This window comes from Toxorhynchites rutilus, chromosome 1 (assembly GCF_029784135.1).
Source record: "Toxorhynchites rutilus septentrionalis strain SRP chromosome 1, ASM2978413v1, whole genome shotgun sequence".
Classification (NCBI taxonomy): domain Eukaryota; kingdom Metazoa; phylum Arthropoda; class Insecta; order Diptera; family Culicidae; genus Toxorhynchites; species Toxorhynchites rutilus.
The window spans coordinates 48,393,143-48,413,629 of record NC_073744.1 but is presented as its reverse complement, the minus strand read 5'-3'; the positions used below and the strand labels follow the sequence as shown (position 1 = coordinate 48,413,629).

Sequence of the window (20,487 nt, the reverse complement as noted above, 5' to 3'; positions counted from 1 at the left end):
TCATGAAAACTTTAATCGTTTCCATTTTCCCATACACTTGATCTGTCCATTTGAGTGCTTTCCCGAACAGAGCTATCAATAACGAGCAACTTATCGACGACCAACGGATGGGAAATCGTAGGATTTAAAATCTCCGTAAACAAAGGAAAAGAAGAAGAATGAAGGGGAATACTTGCCTAGAGTATAAACAGAGGATCTCGCTGAGGCAAACTTTCATTCGGCATCGGACTGTTGAGCAATCCAGTTCACTTTGCTTTCGCTGCGCTTCGATCTAAGATTGGACCCCACCAGTGGTAATCCAACTTGGATATCGTCGTTTGGTTTTTCTGTTCGTTTTTTGCGTTATTCGTATTGTGTGTTTTCTTTCCGCGTCATAAATTGGACGCTTCGCGTAGAAGAGGAACGCATTGCCAGGGGCAATAAAATTTCGAGGCAAGCGTCATCTAATGATGCACGCGATGTTGGTGCAGTGAAAAGCGTTCGCACTGAACCAAGCCTTCGCGAGTGTGACACCGCATCGAACAACAGTAGGCGATTTCGGCGCGTCGGTCGAAAATGTAAACGCCGTTACCCAGGCAGCAACCAAAATCAAGCTTCCCCCGCTGGTGGTGAAGGCGGTCATTCAGTCTGCAGTGTGGCATAATTCAGTCTTTTGACGTAGGACTACGTCTAACCGGAAGATATAGGGGGTGAAATGGAAATCTAGGCACTGAACAAGTAGGAAAAAATGCAAGATTTGGAACGCTTATAACTCGAGCATTTCTCAATAGATCGCAAAGGTTTTTGCATCAATTGATAGGAAATATATCTACGCATCTATCATAACGAATAACAATTCATTTTTCTTGAGATAAATAATTGAATAATTGTGAAATATCAAGCATTGTCCAAATGCACTATGTGCCCATTTTTGATTGGTCCATTTTGTGCTCCTCAAATCGTACCGACCAAAACGGGCAACCAGAGCAGCAGCGAAATAGAATGAAGCACGATTGGAAAGGAAAAAGAAAAAAATGAACGAAACATTGGTCGCAGTCTCACACATGCGTAATTCTCGAGCCAGCCAGTCAGCTTAAAAATCCCCGCTCCGCTGCCGTAACGATCATTCTCATTCAAACCGTACACCACATCGGTTCGCATCACAACACATCAACAAACCAACCCAAGCAGCTGGCATTATATAATTTCGCCGGCCAAGTGATCGAGAAAAAACACCAAAGGTTCTTTTCAGAACCATCAACATATTCATAAAGAGTAAACAGTAAACTAATCCATTTTTCAGGTAGATAGGTAGGTATTCACGTAGGAGAAGAAAATAAAACAATATATTTAAAATATATATTTAACAAAAGCTGTCCCCTTTGTATAGTCCTACGTCACTCCGGTTATGTCCCCGACATTACCCACCCGTCTTTTTTTCCAAGCAGATAACACTGTTTGTTTTCCGTCATAAGGGCTTCGCAAAACGGCATCAGGTAGCAGAAGAAAAAAGTTTGTTCTTTATACAAACTGCTTTGGTGGTAAATCCAGAACAAGGCGGCATCGAGGGCGTTCGAAATGGTTTTTTTCAAAACCACGAGTACTAAGTTTTCTAAATTGGAACCATTCCATAAAACAAGGCGCTTTTCAGGGCCATTAAACCTTCCAAAAAAGAGTTTAGGAAATACAGTTCAATGCTTCCTAAAACAATATCCAAAATAATAATAAAACACAAATTGATTTTTTCATAATTTGTTTGCCAGGATATGATGAGTATGTGAATTTGGCAGTTGTTCTGAGCTTATTGATTTTCACCAATTCTTAAATTGCTTCTAGATTGAAAGTGCAGTAATTTACACTTATCTCGACATTTAGCTAATTGGACGGACCTTTAATGCGACATATTTAGTTGGACATTTTTGTAAACATAGAGTTCGGTGTCCAAATTATGACCCCACATTGAAAGTCTCACTCGAACCGTGCAGGTCTCCAGTTCCCTGTTGGTCGCATTCACTGATTGCTCCGCAAGGGTAACTAGGCCGAACGGATTGGTGCCGGAGCACTAGTATACCTAACAGCGATTATAGAGTTTCGGCCGTCGGAGTGCTCGAGTTGGCTTGCAAAGCTGCTCACGACAATCAGAAAACCCGCATCAATAACAGAGCAGCTTCGGTTCGGCGCTCATCAAGGCAACAATTAGTTTCAGTGAGTGGCAAAGTGTTTCTCCGGCACGTCGCATTAAATGTAATTTACTGAACAACATGTCACAAGCTGGATGGGAAGAAATTTTCCAACTGTGAAAGCTGTGGCGAGTGGCAAACGCAATAGCTAAACAGGAAGGTTTAACCGAACAAGATGGGAATATCGAGTGATAACAGAAACACAACACCAAAGGTTCTTTTCACTTTTCAACCATCAACATATTCATAAAGAGTAAACAGTAAACTAATCCATTTTTCAGGTAGATAGGTAGGTATTCACGTAGGAGAAGAAAATAAAACAATATATTTAAAATATATATTTAACAAAAGCTGTCCCCTTTGTATAGTCCTACGTCACTCCGGTTATGTCCCCGACATTACCCACCCGTCTTTTTTTCCAAGCAGATAACACTGTTTGTTTTCCGTCATCATAAGGGCTTCGTTGGTGCCTTTGAGAATGCATTAAACTGACGTTATGGCGAATCAGACGTTAAGGTTGTGCGCCAAAAAATTATTTGGGGAATACCAAGCATCTTGAATGTCTTACTGAAATGTTATAAGTTATTTGGGTTCGCGTGCCAGTCGCAAAACTGCCTTCAACTAGGATTGCATTTGCGCTAATATTGATCATAATGAAGCATTGCTACTATTTTCGAAGTTGTTATTAACGAAAAGAGTTTATTTCGCTTGTTTAGTCACCAAGAAAGTAAATGTCGTTCTGGAATTTTGTATGTGATTAGGTTTCGCTTGCCAGTAGCAAAACTTCCTCCACTAAGGGTGACAGCTGCGCTTCTCTCGAGAATGAAAAAGTAATGCAACTTTCAACAACAACGCAACAGTTGTTTCTAAAATTTCATAGCATTATAGAATAATATCCGAAGGTATAAATAAGCGACTTATATAAAATAACAGCGTTGTTCTACGTCAACAATGCGGTCGTATCTTGGACACAACCTCCTATAATTTTTTTTATATCGATGAGATCGCCCACCGGATCCGACATCAGCAATCTCATTAGGATTACCTTACCACGTACTGATGATTTCCTCCTGCTCTTCCATACACGAAATTTGTACGAACCGCCATCACCTAAGGTTATTACGGACAAAAATGTAACTTTTTGACAATATTTGTTCAAATAATCGATACTTACAAACATTCACAATTGAAAATGCAAAAATAAATGAGAAAATCTTCCATCTTCCATCGTTCAGAAATAGAATGCACTGCGGAGGTTAAATGGGTTGGTATTGAGTCAACAGAAAAAAAGTTCGTTATGATCAACGTTCGAACACTTAATTTCCCCAGTCGTCATTTTCCTGTGGGAGGTTCAATCGAATTATTTTTGTCCTACATCGTAATGTGTGTGTTTTTTTTTATCAAAGTAAAACTGTAGAAAAATTTACATATTTTTGTATTTTTATTGAGTTTTGTGAATGAAGTTAAAAACACCTTCAAGGCATACTTGCTTTTACAAAATTGAATGAAATTGATGGTAAGTGGTAGCTAATAAACAAAGCTATCATTTGATGCCAAAATATTACCATATGAGGGACTCAGAATGCAAGGGGTGTAAGTGACTTGATCGATTTCTCTTCATCAACTTTTTATTTAGTTAATAACTCAAGTGCAAAAACGTTCCAATTTAAGTTTGCTATAGAATACGTTAGATCAGAACTCAACATTAATATGAACATTGAGTGTTTTGCCCAACGATTGTCATATTCAATGTCTGCATTGTTGATTTCTGTGGATGATTGTCTGCCACTGTCAGTATTTCTTCGTTGATATATTGTACATCAAAATACGCTTGTGATCGTGTTGTTGGTGCAATCTTTAGGTAAACGCCTTGTACTTATTACATCCGCCATGCAAGGCGTTAAAAGTTTAAGATCCACGTACGAACCATGTTTGTGGTAACAATATCGAACAGTCACCCATATCCCAGAATCCGATTCGTTTGAAACTCGACTTCACGATTCGATTGAAATAATTTTTTGCATTCTCCATCCGTTCCTCTCAAATTCGTTCTATGTAAATGTGGCAACCTTGACTTGTCGCAAAACAAACGTCAAAATGATTCATCCGTATTTGCGAAGAACTTTACTCTCCTTCGGATTGGCAGACCCGGAAACAAATTCAAATTTATTTCAACAATGATTAATTGATGTCTTCTGAATATATAGAAGACACAGTCCTGACCCTAACTTCACTTTTTTTTTCTATGAATTTCCTTGCGTTTCCACCAAAACTTTATCTATCATAAAGTCATCACCATTAAAATGAACATTTTCGTTCAAGATTTTTCTCACTTCTAGAGAATGTATTAACTTTTTACATAGAATGCATTTGATATGTAGAGCAGTGTTTTCCGAAAATTTTCATTTGTCATGTTTAGTTCGAATATGGTTGGTTGAAATATGTGTGATATTTTTATGGGACCCCTTTTCCCTTCCAGAGAAGGGAGGAGTGTCATACTAGGATTATTTATTGTTGTGTAAAATATTCACATTCCAATTTTGGTTCCATTTGTTTGATTAGTCCTCGAGTTATGCAAAAATATGAGTTTCATTTGCATGGCATCCACTTTCCCGTATCGAGAGGGGCGGTAGTGTTGAACCATAGAAACGTTACGTGTCCGTTTTATTGATTAGTTCTCGAGTTCTGCAGAAATGTGTGTTTCATTTGTATGGCAGCCCCCTTCCCTCAGAGAGAGAGAGAGAGAGAGAGAGAGAGAGAGAAGGAGTGCCTATTTACCATAGAAACGTTTCGTGTCCCCTAGAACCTTCACATGTCAAATTCGGCTTGATTAGTTTTCGAGTGCCAAATTTGGTTCCATTTGCTTGATTAGTTCTTGAATTATGCACAAATATATTGGCTTCATTTGTATGGCAGTTGGGGAGGTCACCCCCTCAGAGAGAGGGGAGGAGTGTCTATTCACCATAGAAATGTTTCATGTCTACTAAAACCTTCGCATGCCAACTTTGGCTCCATTTGCTTGATTAGTTTTCGAGTTATGCAGAAATTTGTCTTTTATTTGTATGGCAGCTCCCCCTTAGAGAGGGAGGTGGAGTGTCTAACTATCCATATGCCTAATTTGGTTTCATTTGTTTTGTTTATGCTCGAGTAATGCAGAAATTCGTGTTTCATTTGTATGGCAAATTATGTAGAACATACTGAGGAACGAAATATGAATCATTGTTATTTTTTGAATTTATCATCATTCATTCATACAACAATTAGAGACAAATAACGTTCGGAATTTGCAGAGCAATGTTTAAAAAATAGTCAATTTTCACTGCTTTCAACTTACCCCAGGGTTGAAAAAAAAAACATGAGGTGAGTTTAAATGCCACTACACTTCATTATCCTTATTTGATTACCTGACGTGCGATCCTGGCGATATTTTTGAAATAATCAGTGTTTTCGGACCGATTGAGTCAGCGCTCAAAAATGTTTGTTTTGATTCCACGGAACAAGGAAATGTAAACAAAGGCGCGGATTGTGTTAAGGCATCCCAATATTCTGGTATTGGCTGTCATAAGGTGGGTTGAAAGTTTATGATTACTATATATATTTTTAACACGTCAATCCATTATTCCTAGTCAAAGTTATAGTTTCGTTTTAACTTGCCCCGGTATACCTTATGTATAGAGAAGAGATGAGGAAAATAATATTTACATGGTGAGGAAACAACAAATTTTCCGTTGGTGCCACGATTTTCCTGCCATTCAGACAGCTCCTGTATTAACCAAATAAATTCGACTCTCACGGCAAAGATTTTTTCGGACAAATGACTTTCACCCAATCTAGCTCTATTCTTAATTTTGAAATTTATTTATCACCAATAATCATACAGTGTTTCAGTTTTTTCGCCTCTCTAACATATTCATATCCTCCGAATTTTGGCATGCCCTTTTTACTCTGTACTGTCTCAGTGGGCATTTGTTTGATTCTCATTCTCATTTCTTCACGCTAAATTGTTGATTACCATATCGTTCGATTATTCCCCTTAATAGCTAAATATGTTTCTTTCCTCAGGATTAATAGCTAGTCAATACTTCATTTGAATATTCTCAATAACTATGCATTTTTGGATTTTTTGTTTCATTTTATGCTCCATCGGTTCTTGAATTTGATTCTGTGATTCACTCTCTAGCGATGATTCGAATTCTCAGCTACCGGGTCGTCGTTTCTTACCGTTTCTTGATGGTACATCAATATAAAAAGTTCTAATGACTTGTTTAATGTCCATTCCCTCGACTGCGCATTCCCCCCCCAACAAGGGCCCAATTATTTGAGACTACACCGTTGTATAAGTTACTGTTGCCATGTTTCTTTTTTCTATTCTCATCGCAAGATTATCATTATCCTAGCCGTTTGACAGTACCACATAAATCTTAGCATCTAGTTGCTATGTTTCAGAGTTCTATTTATATAAATATTTACAAAACAAAGTGATCACACTTTTTGACTTCTGTCGTGTTTGCTTTGCTGCATACTTTTCAAATGTACAGTGTTGAGAGTTTTACCTCTCGCTTTTTTTTTGTTTTCGTTTTGTTTATTTTGATTTAGCTTACCCAAAACTGGGACACATACAGCTCAAGACGTGAATGAACATACATAAAATACGAAAGCGATGCGGTGAATGTTGGATGTTGGAAAGTTGGCGTATGAGAGGAATGATGTCAGAAAAAAAACCTTCTAGTGAAATTAGTACACCCTCTAAAATAAGCAACTTAATTAACCCTTTAACGACCAAGCTGTAAAAATTATTTGTTATTAACAAAAACCATTGGTGTAGTTTTGATTATTGGCGTTACAGAAACCCCAATCTTCAAGAATTATTTTTTTTCCGTTCTTCCGTTTTCCGGAAAATGACAAAAAATCAAAAAAAAAAGCCTGAACAAAAACATTGGCCAAAACCTACATTTTTGTTCCTGTAGGAGGTTCAATCCAATGGTTTTTTTCCTACAGCACAATGTGTGATCTTTTATTAAAGTAATATTGTACAAAAGTTTACATATTTTAAAATTTTGTAAGGTATTGTTTTTTGTTAGGCTATGTCAAGTTATGTGCTTTCCGCACGTAGTTGGCTTTATTCCGATTTTTATGCCCAAGAAAGTTATACAATTTTGAATGAAATTGACAGTAGGTGATAACTAACAGACTATCAATTGATGTCAAAACCTTACCATATGGTTGTTTTCCAACGCCATGAAAAATGATCGAAGTTGCTGTTCGATTTTTCGAACGCTTGGCATAAAACTGGTTAATGATATTTTGGGATTGTTTTCTCCTGAACTGGAGCACTGGAAAATGATGATGGCTCTGGAACAGATGCGCCAACCAGTAATCATCCATGAAAAAATATTTAGAGTGTTTGGGGCATAGGAAAAATAATCAATATTTCCCCTCTTGTATCCTACACCTGTGCAAAGTAAACCTTTGACTTCATCAGAGTAAATGAACCCTCCTCATTCACCTGTTTTTCCTGTTCATATGGCTGGCCTGATGATGATGAGTATTCGCTTTTTCAGCCGCCCCCGCAGCTGAAAACATCCAAAGGTCGAAGGTACGCAACGCAAAAAATAACAGGCAAACACTGATAATAATGAAAATTCGACGTGATGGAGGAAAATGCGTTTTCCAGAATATCGAAGCCGTTGTCTGATGTTTGCGCCACAACGGCGAAAGCTGTGTTCAACAAGCCGGCATGTTTGTGCGTTCGAAGCTTATCATGTTCTAGGGTTTGTTATGTTTTTGAAGCGCGTGTTAAAAAGGGCAACTGCACAATATTTTCGGGAAAGGTGTTACATTCAGCTTTCCCTTTTTTCCGATGTTGCGAAAAATGCTGACGGGACGGGAGCATGGATGTTTGTCTTGTGAATGGTGGGATAAACTCATTATTGTGGGGATTTTCAATGATGATAAACATTAAAAGCAACGTGCAATATCATTTCAAAAATATTTCATTAACTTTCAAACGCCAACTTGCCTCATTCGAATTACACATTCACGGAAGGGATTCTTTTTTAATTTGAACGTCTTTCGATTCAAACGGAATGAATTATTTACAAAGATTAATGGGGGATACTGTAAAAAATATGGCATATCCAAAGTCTGGTCGATAAACATGCTTTCTGCGAATTTTGATCGCAGCTTCAGAGGCTGCGAGAAGACTATCGGGCATCATTCGCCGTTCCAGCAGACCCTCTGGATGTTCATCTCCTTCCATTCGTCTTCATTTGTTCGAACACTCAAGCTATCGTGGTTAATGTATTATTCTGTTTATCTTCGCTGGAAATCATTTGAAATAAAGTCAACTTTGTCCAAATACATTTACACATTTACACAGGTTTATCGTTAAAAGTTGAATTGAGAAAATTTCTATTCTGATCGAGCAAACAGAAGAACACACCGGGGAAGAAAACGCCTCCCCTATTTTCCGTCTGTAATTTGTTTCCTTAAAAAAATATACGTAATGGATTCGCGATGCCATATTTTCTATTGATTGGTTTATTTTGTTTCCTTTGGATTTTATGCGAAAAATGTAGAACGATATTTGCACGACTTGGACAATGACTGAGCTTAATAATCTCCACTGCTTTATGTTTATGGCTAGCTTACTTGCTTGGTGTATGAGTACGAGTATTTCACATTATTTTCTTGAAAGTAATGGTACATATGTGTATGTGTGAGAGGCTTTCACGAGGTTATCCACGAACTCCATCTTCTTAAACTTGATACACTTATCTCAGGACAGACGCACGAAAGGGGTTCCAATTAACTTTACATCTGTTTAAACGTTGGCATCTCCTAAGTTTTACTTCCTTAAAAATAGTTTTAAAAAACAACTAGTACTTAACATGCTAGTTGACATGGTTCTGCTCTGCTCAGTTGACTCTTACAAGTGCTAGATTAGTGTTTTGTTGTTATCCTTTCCAGGAGCATCTTCTCGAATTGTGACCTTTTATATTTTTGTTTAATGTTTGCTACTCCACGCGCGGCAATTTGTAAAAGACGGGTCGTTGTTTTGGAAACTACAGAAAAAGAGCTTTCAACTAGTCGAACTTTTTACTCCCTAGGAACTGAGACGAGGTTGGAATGGGAAATGAAATTTTCAAAGCTACGGACAACATCCGGGAATGTACAATGAAGCAACCACTAATGAATAATGTGTTCTGCTTCCTGCTGAAGGGTGGGTTTTCCTATCTCTATTTCGTTTTCTTTTCTCTTCGCGCCTGTTGCTTTACGACCTTAAGCTTTCGAGATTTCGTTGTAGACTACGGCTGACGAGCAGCCAGCTGACGGAGAAGACCATCAAGCAAAGGGTGGCCGCTTCCAGCCGCATTCGGTGGTGCACTGAGCTGGCGCCACTCCGGGAGGTGGAACTGGCCACTTGCATTTCCTCTGAGTGGATGTCGGACAGTATTCGTTGGGTGTAGAATTGGAAAATGTCGCTGACCTGATTGGCGGTGGAATTAAAATACACAGCGTAAGTCACTTTAGAAGTTATTTTAGATAGGATAAAATAAAAGCAACAATAATCACCTCGTTCCATCCGTAGCGATTCTTCGCCTGTACGATGGATTCGTACACTGAACTTGCCTGGAGTCCGCGAAGTGTGAACGCCATGACGTGGGTGAGAGGCTCAGTAAGAGGTCGCGGTGATGGAGTCAGAATAACATCGTGCCATCGTTCGGGTTGTTGAAATGTTTCGTTCATCTGAAAAAAAAAAACAGAATATAAGATCCATTAGTGAAGATCGCAAATTCACAGAAGTACACATTACTTCAGTTTGATGAGAAAGTGAGTGAGTATCGTAATATTTAAGTGCTGCTGAACTCGTTTTCGGATGTTGAGGTGTTTCCTAGAATAGGAGTCACCATTTTCTGTTCACATTTTATATCAACACAGAAATTTCGACAGAAAAAATATTATTGTCAATTCCGTGTTTCAGGTTTTCGCAACAGCAACTTCGCAATTCCATTTGTCCACATGTGACACATAGTTCTCAAATTGCAATCGCCATAGTTCAAACCGTGTGACAATTTCAGAAGTACAGAAGTACCGCACAAAAAATCGTACAAAACTTCACCAGCAGCTTTGAAATAGTTTCCGTTACACAATTTGAAAAAGTTTTCAATGCGGTTGATGCGGATCGCTTCAGAAAACTGTGTCCCCAAGAAAACATCTCAAATTCTGTTATGGCCCAGAAGAGATAAACTATTTGCCACGTCAAGAGCGACTATCCATTTCTTCAACTGATGAGAACTTTGAAAAAATAAAATAAATGGTGCTTGAAAATCGTCAGTGAAGTTTGAGAGAGCTAGACCGTGAAATAAATACTTCTCACGAGATCGTTCGTCATATTTTGGTTGATGTTTTGGGCATGAGGAAAGTCGCAGCAAGCCTAGTGCCAAAAGAGCTCAGTTATGCTCGAGAGATCCAATTCTAATCCCACGTTCATCCAACGCATAATTACTAGCGACGAAGACAATTCCTGGGTACAGCTACACTGAGCGAAATAAAAAAGGACCGTTTTTTTGGCGATTTCATTCAAAATTTCCTGTATAAATATCTGATTTTGCATCACATCTTACTTCTGTCCTGTTTATCATCTTTTGCCAACATTATGATGGTTATTCTGTGGACTGTTTACATTTAATTCCAACATTTTCAAAAAATCTGTGCGAAATATAAATAGCATCACCCTGGTCCTCATTTGACAGGTGTTTGTTATGGTTTTCGAAATAGTCGAAGTTGTGCTCAAAGTGGGTTTGTTTGGTAGTGAAATCAAAGTTTTCCTATGTCATTTAGACATCATGGGTCGATCAAAGCATCTTACGTTCGAGGAAAAGATTGATGGGTCCTGATTTTGTTCTCTAGCAAGACAATGCTGCAATCCACAACTCAAAACTGACAAAAGCGTGGTTTACTGATAGAAATATCGAAGTTCCTGTTTTCCGGATTTGAACCCCATCGAAAAACCTTTGGTCTAAAATCGCGCGCCGTGTTTACGAGAATGGTAAGCATTTTGACAACGTAAACATGTTCAAATGTCGAATTCGAGAGTGCTGGCAGCAAATCGATCAGAATACCATTGAGAAACTGATTTTGTCCATGAAATCACAATTAATTGAAGTTATTCGAAACAACGGAAGAAATGGTGCTATTTTTATTTATTTTTTTAATCCCATTTATTTATTTAAGGCTCATTAGCATTTTAGCTGTAACAGAGCCGAATTTTTAATCGTGTACATGTCACATGGCTATCATATAACTGTAATTAGCACATTACACAGTTGCCATTCGCCAGTATTCCTTCTATACCATTACATATGGTACATTCACACAGTAGCCATTTAGGCGTAAGAGTATTCTTTCTGTTCTTCCATTATCCAGTTGGACCACCGGACAGCGGTGACAGTTGAATGATCATTGTTGAGTTATTTATAGAACAGCAGCCCGATGTTTCTTGCAGAGCAGAGCAGTTGTATGGATGAATCGATCTTATTTCGACGGTGGATCGATCTCCATCGCTGATGATTGTTGCGTGGACGTAGCTATTCTGTAACAACACAAAGATGGTCAATGAGGGTCCTGAGATTTGAACTCACGATCGATCGCTTACTAAGCGAACGCGCAACCAATGTGGCTACGGAGACCCCCCTATTTTTATTTCGCATCCATTTTTTTCAGCTTTCAGTGGCTGAAATGTAAACGGTCCTACAAAATAAACTAAATTTATCGTGGATTGAACCCTAATGATTTTTTCATTATGTTGGAAAGAATATTAGAAATTGTGGTCAATCCGACAGATTTTAATACGAAAAAAACTAGGTGGTGCTATTTTTGTTTCGCTGAGTGTAAAAAAAGATGTTTCGATGGCTGGATTGTTCGTTGGAAAAAGTCTGTTGCTTGTATTGCATTTTCTTTAAACACACAAATTCTCGGTATATATTTGACAGTATAGAACTGTTGGGTAGGGATGTCAAACATCTCACTAGTGATGTCAACACAATTAAGTTTTGAGCATCGGTATTAACTTGAAACAATGTAGTACTTGAGTTGAATATTTTGAAATTCCTATTTTCACTTAATGGATGTTTCCATTATTTTTTATGTCCCCACTACACCCATGGTGTAGTCATTTTGAATGCTCCCTTCTTCTTCTTTTTCTTCTTCTTCGATGGCACTAACGTTCCTAGAGGAACTTCGCCGTCTCAACGTAGTATTACTTGCGTCATTTTTATTGTACGATGGAGAGTTGAGATTTCTATGCCAAATAACACGCCTTGAATGCATTCTGAGTGGCAAGCTCTAGAATACGCGTGAACACAGTGCAAGTCGGAGGAAATTTCTTTTGACGAAAAATTCCCCCGACCAGAACGGGAATCGAACCCGAACACCCGGCGTGTTAGTTATGACGCTAACCACTCGGCCAAGGGAGCACAATGCGATGATGGGATGAATGCTCCCACTACACCCAAACTAGGGTTGGCAGAAAAACATTTCATCCTAGGCATTTAGGTGTGCTTAAGGGTGAAATGAACAAATAAAAGCACCCCTTTTCAAAAGCTTGAAAATGTAAAATGTATGGGTGCAGACATCTCTTTATCTCAGACTGAACGTCAGTTTGGGATTGTATCCAAAAAAAAGTACAAATGATGTAAAGCGGGGATCGAACCAAGGCCGGTTGGAATGTGAGGCTGTTTTACACGACTACGCTATCCACATAGTTCCTGGGGCTGGGTTTTCTAAGAGTAAAAAGGTGAGCATAAACGTATATCTATATTCATCTCTGTCTGGGCCGTGTATGCGACAAAGTTTGCGAAAAGCTTTAATGCGTGCTTATTTGCAACGTGTCTCTTGTTTCGCTCGCTCATATTGATCTTATATTGCTATCCCAAATAGACAAACCTGTTTTTGTGCGATTCCTTTTTGTACAGTTCCTAGTTTGAGTGACCCTTTTTGTGCGATTTCATCATGAAACCGGGACTTGAATCACACAAACCAATAGCATAAACAATAAAATCGCACGAAAACAGTCACACAAATGAGGACTGGCATAAAATGCGACCGCTCAAAAACAGGTTTGCAAAATTTATATGCAAAATTTATAGAAACACATTCATCGAAATATTTATAACATGGGCACGTAAAACAACACAACAAAGTATAACAAAACTGTTGTTGCAGTGATTTTTTAAAGGAATTTCTCGTATTTTTCTCAAAGACAGTATATGATCCGAATCTAAGTTGTTTTGTTCTGCCCATTCGGTCGTATCACTCAAATTTATATATCGTTCTGTTTGTATTGGGTTCTGTACACGTTATCAGATCGTATATTTCAGAACTGCCAATCCCGGCTGATCCTTTCATTTTTATTTTTCATCTTCCTTAACATACAACGTCTGCACATGATAGGTCGCATAAAAATTCGTATAAAATATCAATCAGAGGATGCATCATGTGTTTCCGAAATCGTATAAAATGCAAAACCACGATCTTCTGTATCATTGATGGATTAAGTGGTATATCGGTGTAACGATCATCCTAGTATCGCGATGTGCAGTATTATATACGCACTATTCATTCATTTTGTATAACATTGTCGGGTGAAATCGCATATCACTTGAAAAAGCATCGTATATCGTTATATACGGTTTTATATGCGTACAAAATATGGCATATATGCATATCGCCTCTACTTTTGCGCGTATATGCTGAAAGTAACATTTTGCTCGGTACTTTGCCCAGCTAGCTCACCTGTACCGTCTCAGGGACGGTTTCCGACCTCGGGAGGACTCACACAAGACGCGCGTATTCCAGACGGACAATTGAACACCACCGAAGCAGGAAGGACTGGTCTTATTGTAAATTAAAGTTAGACTTGAACTTAATAGTGTTTTTTATTCCTTACGAGGCTAGTAAGGCTTCCGGTGCTCGTATGTCGCTGGTCGTTGGGAAGGGGAGGAGGAGTAGCGTACCTTGTTCTTGGTTTTCGCAGGTGTGTTCAGAATGGCGCACTTCCTAGGGTGTCCTTCGTCTTCGTCCGGTGGATTCAAAACTTCGTCGAGTAAGATTGGCTCGTTCGGGTGGCAACTAATTCGCAACTTGTGGGATATGATATGCCTTACAAGATGGTTGAATTGGTGTGGTCTCACACTGCCTTCGCCACACACGTACTTCTTTTTTCACACCACTATCAACTCTTCTCTTAACTTCGTATCTCAATCTTTTCTGACTATCTTGCTCTCGATCTCTCGCGGTCATGGCCGAGCCCATCCTTTCCGCTTTCCTTTTAAGCTACTCCTTTCCTCCCCTCCTATCTGTCCTTTCCCTCCTCCCACTTCTATTCCTTCCAACCTTCCTTTTCCGGTCACTGTCTCCAGTGACAGTGATAGCACAGCTTGGCGGGATTTGTATCTCTACTGAGCGTTACCTCTTCATCGGGGCACAGTGGGTTTTTTTTTTAATCCAAAATATATATTTTATTAAGGCTCATATGGCGTCAGCCTAACGGGGCCGGGAGTTCAATATTTTGACAATGTTTGCTTAGACTATGTTAGTAATATGTAACCGATTACTCGCGGTTGACTCGAGGTTAGTATTACAAGTGTTCTCATAATTGGTATGTCGCAGTCTTCGATGCTCTGTACGTGTGCCCGACACGGGATACTTCCTATTGGGATGCAGCTGACCATTAATCAGCAACGCCTCCCTAGTCTGTACCCCATATCTAGCGTGGTGCGTCTTTCTCGACTCGAGGAATCCAGGATAGAATGGTCACTAGCCGGCGCAATCATCAGCTCGTGTAGAGTTGTCATGAGCGGTACATGGGTTATGAGCACAGTGGGTTAGTGATTACAATATTTTTTCATATTAACAAATTTTACATTAACTACAATTGCAAATTTATAACAAACCAGTCACAAACAAAAATTGAAACAGGAAAAAACAAACAAAACTCTACTGCGGTGACCTCTAATTGTTCCGTGTTCCGACGCTAACAATGCCAATTATATGCATCATATATCATCCGATATACGGCGATATCCAAGACAGATTGGATGTATGTATATGTATATAATATAATGTTTGCTGGGAAAATCTCGTATATTTTTGAAACAACTTACAAGCGTATGAAATGCCAATCAAGGTATGCATCACGTGTATCTAAAATCGTATAAAACGCCAAATCATGATTTTCTATATCATTGATAAATTAAGTCGCATATCTGTATAACAAGCATCGTAATATCGCTACTCGCAGTATTATATAAAGACATTCTGTTCATTTTATATGCCACTAACTGACCCAGCAGACTTTGTGTTCATGGGTCCAATCGCAGAACTTGAACAATACCTTTTTTTTAAATTCCTAGTACTTCTACCAAAACTCGTCATTTTAATATCAAATTATTTTGATACACAATTCTCGTTCAAAATTTTCAACCACTTGCAAATAACATGTTTCTCCGTTACATGGAATAAATGTTTGATACAGAAAATATGATTGAACAAAGACAGCCCTAAATCGGACAATTTCTTTCTCGAGTTTTGCTCTCATCAACACATTCGGCGATCCATTTTTATGAATATAGATAGAGGAAGATATAGGAGTGCGTTTTATCGCATAAAAATCTTTTTCGACTTTCGAACAAAGATCAATTTTGTTAGCGCAAACATCAAATGGACTAACAACGGTTGTCACTATGTAATTGTAGAACATATGCGAATTGAATTTTCCGAATTTCCCCATTTTTCTTCAGAGTTTTCCGAAAATTGTCAATTGTCATGTTTGGTTGGAATATGTTGGAATATGTTTGGTTGAAATATGTGTAATATTTTTACGGAACCCCCTCTCCATTCCAGAGGAAGAAGGGGTGTCATACCATCATAGACATATTTCTCGTGTCCAAAAGCCCACACAACCCAAACTTGGCTCGATTTGCTTGATTAGTTCTCTAGTTATCCAGACACCTCCCCCCCCCCCTTTAGAGAGGGAGAGGAGTGTCAAACCTTCATAGAAACATTTATTGCCCCCTAAAACCTCCACCTTCCAAATTTGGCTCGATTTACTTGATTAGTTCTCCCGTTATGCAGAAATTTGTGTTTCATTTGAATGACATCCTCCCCTTAGACAGGGGGGGAGGAATGTCGAACCACCATTCAAACATTTATCCATCCCTAAAACCTCTATATGCTTTATAAGTTTGATTCCATTTGCTTGATTAGTTATCGAGCTATTCAGTCTCTCCATCTATCCTCATTAGAGGGGAGACCACCATATACCAGATTTGGTTCCATTTGCTATTAGTTCTCGAGTTGATCAGTAATTTATGCTTCATTTGTATGGTAGCCCCCTTTTAGAGAGGGGGAGTAGTGTCGATTCACCATAGAAACGATTCGTGCTCCCTAAAACCTTTACGTGTCAAATTTGGCTCGATTTGCTCGATTAATTCTCGAGTTATACAGAAATTTGTACTTCATTTGTATGGCAGCCTCGCCTTAGAGAGGGAGAGGAGTGTCTGTTCACCATAGAAACGTTTCGTGCCCCCTAAAACCTTCACATGAAAAATGTACGCAGAAATTTGTGTTTCATTTGTGCGGTAGCCCCCCCCCTTAGAGAGAGGGGTGGAGTGTTTAACCACCATAGAAACATTTATTGCACCCTCCACATGCTAAATTTGGTTTCATTTGCTTGATTAATTCTCGTTTAATGAATCATAAGAACCTTCCTTGGTCCCAAAAACCCCTACATACCGATTTTGACGTCGATCAGTTCAGTAATTTTCGAGTATAAAATTTTTTTTTCAAAAATTCATATCTTTTGAACTACTAGATCGATTCAGATGAACGATATATCAAATTAAAGACAATTTGTTGATATTTTTTGAAAAAATATATCACATCCACAAAAAATTGAATTTTGTTTTCGTAATTATTGATTTTTTTTTATTTTATAAATTCGTTTATTTTTACAGGCTCAATTACATAAGTTTAAAGGAGCCGAAATCTTAAATATATTTTTAAAACTATATATATGAACAATTTTCTTAAATCTATGGTTAGTAATGGGGGAAACCGATTACTCGCGGTGGAGTCGATATTAAAAGGGTGACATATTTTTCTCAGGAAAAGGATGGGGTATAAGGAAATTATTACAATGTTGATAATCACACACACTCAATTCTTAAATCTATTCGTACATCTGTTGTGAATTTACATTTCATTCTCCTGTTTATAGCAAGCGGACCAATTACTCACAAAGGAAGAAATGGAGGGTATAAGGATATAAGGATAATCACACACGAACATCGATAGATTTAAGGAAAACATATATTTGGGACATGTAATCAAGTTCTAACCGAGCCAACACATCTCTCACCGGTACATTGGGCTGCCTTCCTCTAGCCCGAAGGGAGTTCTCTAAATTCGATCTGGCAACAAGATACACCTCACACGACCAAACAACGTGTTCGATGTCGTGGTAACCTCGCCCACAAACGCAGATATTGCTGCCGGCCAGATTGAAACGAAAGAGTAGCGCGTCTAACGAACAGTGATTGGACATGAGTCGGGAGAAGGTGCGAATAAAGTCCCGACTCAAGTCCATACTTTTGAACCATGGTTTGAGGCTAACCTTAGGGATAATCGAGTGAAGCCACCGGCCCAATTCATCTTCGTTCCATTTGCGTTGCCAGTTAGCGATGGTATTTTTACGGACTAAAGAGTAAAATTCATTGAAGGCGATTTGACGCTGATAAATATCGCCTTCAATCGCACCTACCTTTGCTAATGAGTCAGCCCTCTCATTACCCGGAATTGAGCAATGAGAAGGGACCCAGACAAAGGTAATGACATAACAGCGTCTGGATAAAGCACTCAAAATTTTTCGTATTCTCTCAAGGAAGTACGGCGAGTGCTTTTCCGGCCTCACTGAACGGATAGCATCGACAGAGCTAAGACTATCCGTTACAATGTAATAGTGTTCAACAGGTCGTGAGGCGACGCTGTCCAGCGCCCAATGAATTGCTGCCAATTCAGCAATATACACTGAGCAAGGATTCTGAAGACTGTGTGAGGTGCTAAAAAATTCGTTGAACACTCCAAATCCTGTGGACTCATTTATAGTGGACCCATCAGTAAAGTACATATTATCACAATTGATACCCCTATATTTTTCATCGAAGATCGTTGGAGCGATCCTCGATCGTTGGTAATCTGAATATCCATGGATATCTTGCTTCATGGACAGATCAAAATGCACAGAGGAATTGATGTAGTCAGGGAAACAAACACGGTTGGGAATATACGAAGAAGGATCAACCTGCATGGAGATGAATTCATGATATGAACTCATGAATCCGGAGTGAAAATTTAGCTCGATTAGCCGCTCAAAATTTCCGATCACCAATAGGTTCATGACCTTACACCGGATGAAGAACCGAAGAGATAATAAATTGAAGCGATCTTTTAGTGGGAGTAGGCCTGCCAAAACCTCGAGACTCATGGTATGCGTTGAGGGCATACATCCCAACGCAATACGGAGACAAAGATACTGAATTCGCTCGAGTTTAATTAAGTGTGTTTTGGCAGCTGATTGAAAACAGAAACTGCCATACTCCATCACTGAGAGAATAGTTGTTCTATACAACATTATAAGATCTTCGGGATGGGCTCCCCACCAGGTGCCGGTAATTGTACGGAGAAAATTTATTCTTTGTTGGCATTTTTTACTCAGATACCTAATATGGGCCCCCCAAGTACATTTGGAGTCGAACCAGACCCCAAGATACTTGAATGACATAGCATGAGTGATCGGATTACCCAAACGTTGAAGCTTTGGTTTTGCTGGTCTATGCTTCCTAGAAAAAACCCCATGTAAGTCGGGTCTCTTACATGGGGAGGCCCATGTAAGAGACCCGACTTACTGCCGAATCTCCGTGAGAAAAGTTCAAATGCTTCTCACAAAGCAAGTTATATAACATATTATTCAATAGAGGCGGCAGACCCCGAGAGTGTAATTTGTCTGACAAAACCTCTATTGAAACAGAATCAAAGGCCCCCTTTATGTCCAGGAATACTGAAGCCATTTGTTTTTTTTCGGCGTAAGCCATTTGAATTTCTGAAGAAAGCAACGCAAGACAATCATTCGTCCCCTTGCCCCTGCGGAACCCATATTGTGTATCTGAGAGTAGGCCGTTCGTTTCAACCCATCGATCAAGGCGAAACAAGATGATTTTCTCCAACAATTTCCGTATACAAGACAGCATTGCTATTGGGCGGTACGAATTGAAGTCGGACGCGGGTTTTCCGGGTTTTTGAATAGCTATAACTCGTACTTGTCTCCAATCATCTGGAACAATATTATTCTCCAGAAACCGATTGAATAAATTCAACAAGCGATGTTTCGCCACATCAGGGAGGTTTTTCAGCAAGTTGAACTTAATTCTGTAATTATTGATTGTATTTGTTTTTTTGTTGTTTTTATAGCTATGGACTAGACGGCGCTATGTTTGTTTTATTTTTTTTTTCAAGAAAGCTAAGGTTTTCTTACAAAATATATCCAAAAATCAAAGATGTGATTTTTTTCGTTTCTAAGTTATCATTTTTCAAAGTCAACCGATGGTCCAAAAAATCATTTCTTGTCTATTTTTTCAAAAATGACTTTTTCAACTACTTTTGAACTACTGGACCGATTCAGATAAATGACATATAAAAATGAAGCCAATTCTAAGCTATTCTTTTTTGAAAAAAATATTACACTTGCGAAACAAGTTGCACAGGGATATTGAACGAAGACTGAAAACAAGTTAAATTTGAAAAATCATAACTTAAAAATTGAAAAAGGTACATCTTTGATTTTTTGGATGTAGGATGTATTTGTAATGTAGCAAAACCTCAGCTTTCAAGAAAAAAAATATGAAAACATATAACGCCCCCTATCTTTAACCGATAAAACTATGGAAAACTATCACAATCAATGATTACAAAAACTAAAACCCAATTTCCCCCAAAGGGGAAAAATTTGATTTTTTTAACCATCGGTTAACATTGAAAATTGGGGGTCTCCATAGCCACATTGGTTGCGAGTTCGCTTAGTAAGCGATCGATCGTGAGTTTCCAAACTTAGGGCCGTCATTGACCATCTTTGTGTTGTTACAGAATAACTACGTCCACGCAACAATCACCAGCGATGGAGATCGATCCACGGTCGAAATAAGATCGATTCTTCCATACAAATGCTCTGCTCTGCAAGACACATCGGGCTGCTGTTCTATAAATAACTCAA

At 38.7% G+C, this 20,487-nt stretch overlaps 1 protein-coding gene across 1 annotated transcript in view; it reads right to left on the bottom strand.

Moving 5' to 3' along the window:
* Positions 1–6,001: 6,001 nt before the first annotated feature.
* The window catches only part of LOC129762532 (neurotrimin), a 946,497-nt gene continuing 932,011 nt past the window's right edge, over positions 6,002–20,487 (bottom strand). Inside the window, exons 10-11 of the mRNA XM_055760922.1 lie at positions 9,735–9,908; positions 6,002–9,648 (exon numbers count right to left, since the gene is read on the bottom strand). Of these exons, the coding sequence (XP_055616897.1) occupies positions 9,433–9,648; positions 9,735–9,908 (390 nt within the window). The 3' untranslated portion in view covers positions 6,002–9,432. The remainder of the gene's footprint in view (positions 9,649–9,734; positions 9,909–20,487) is intronic.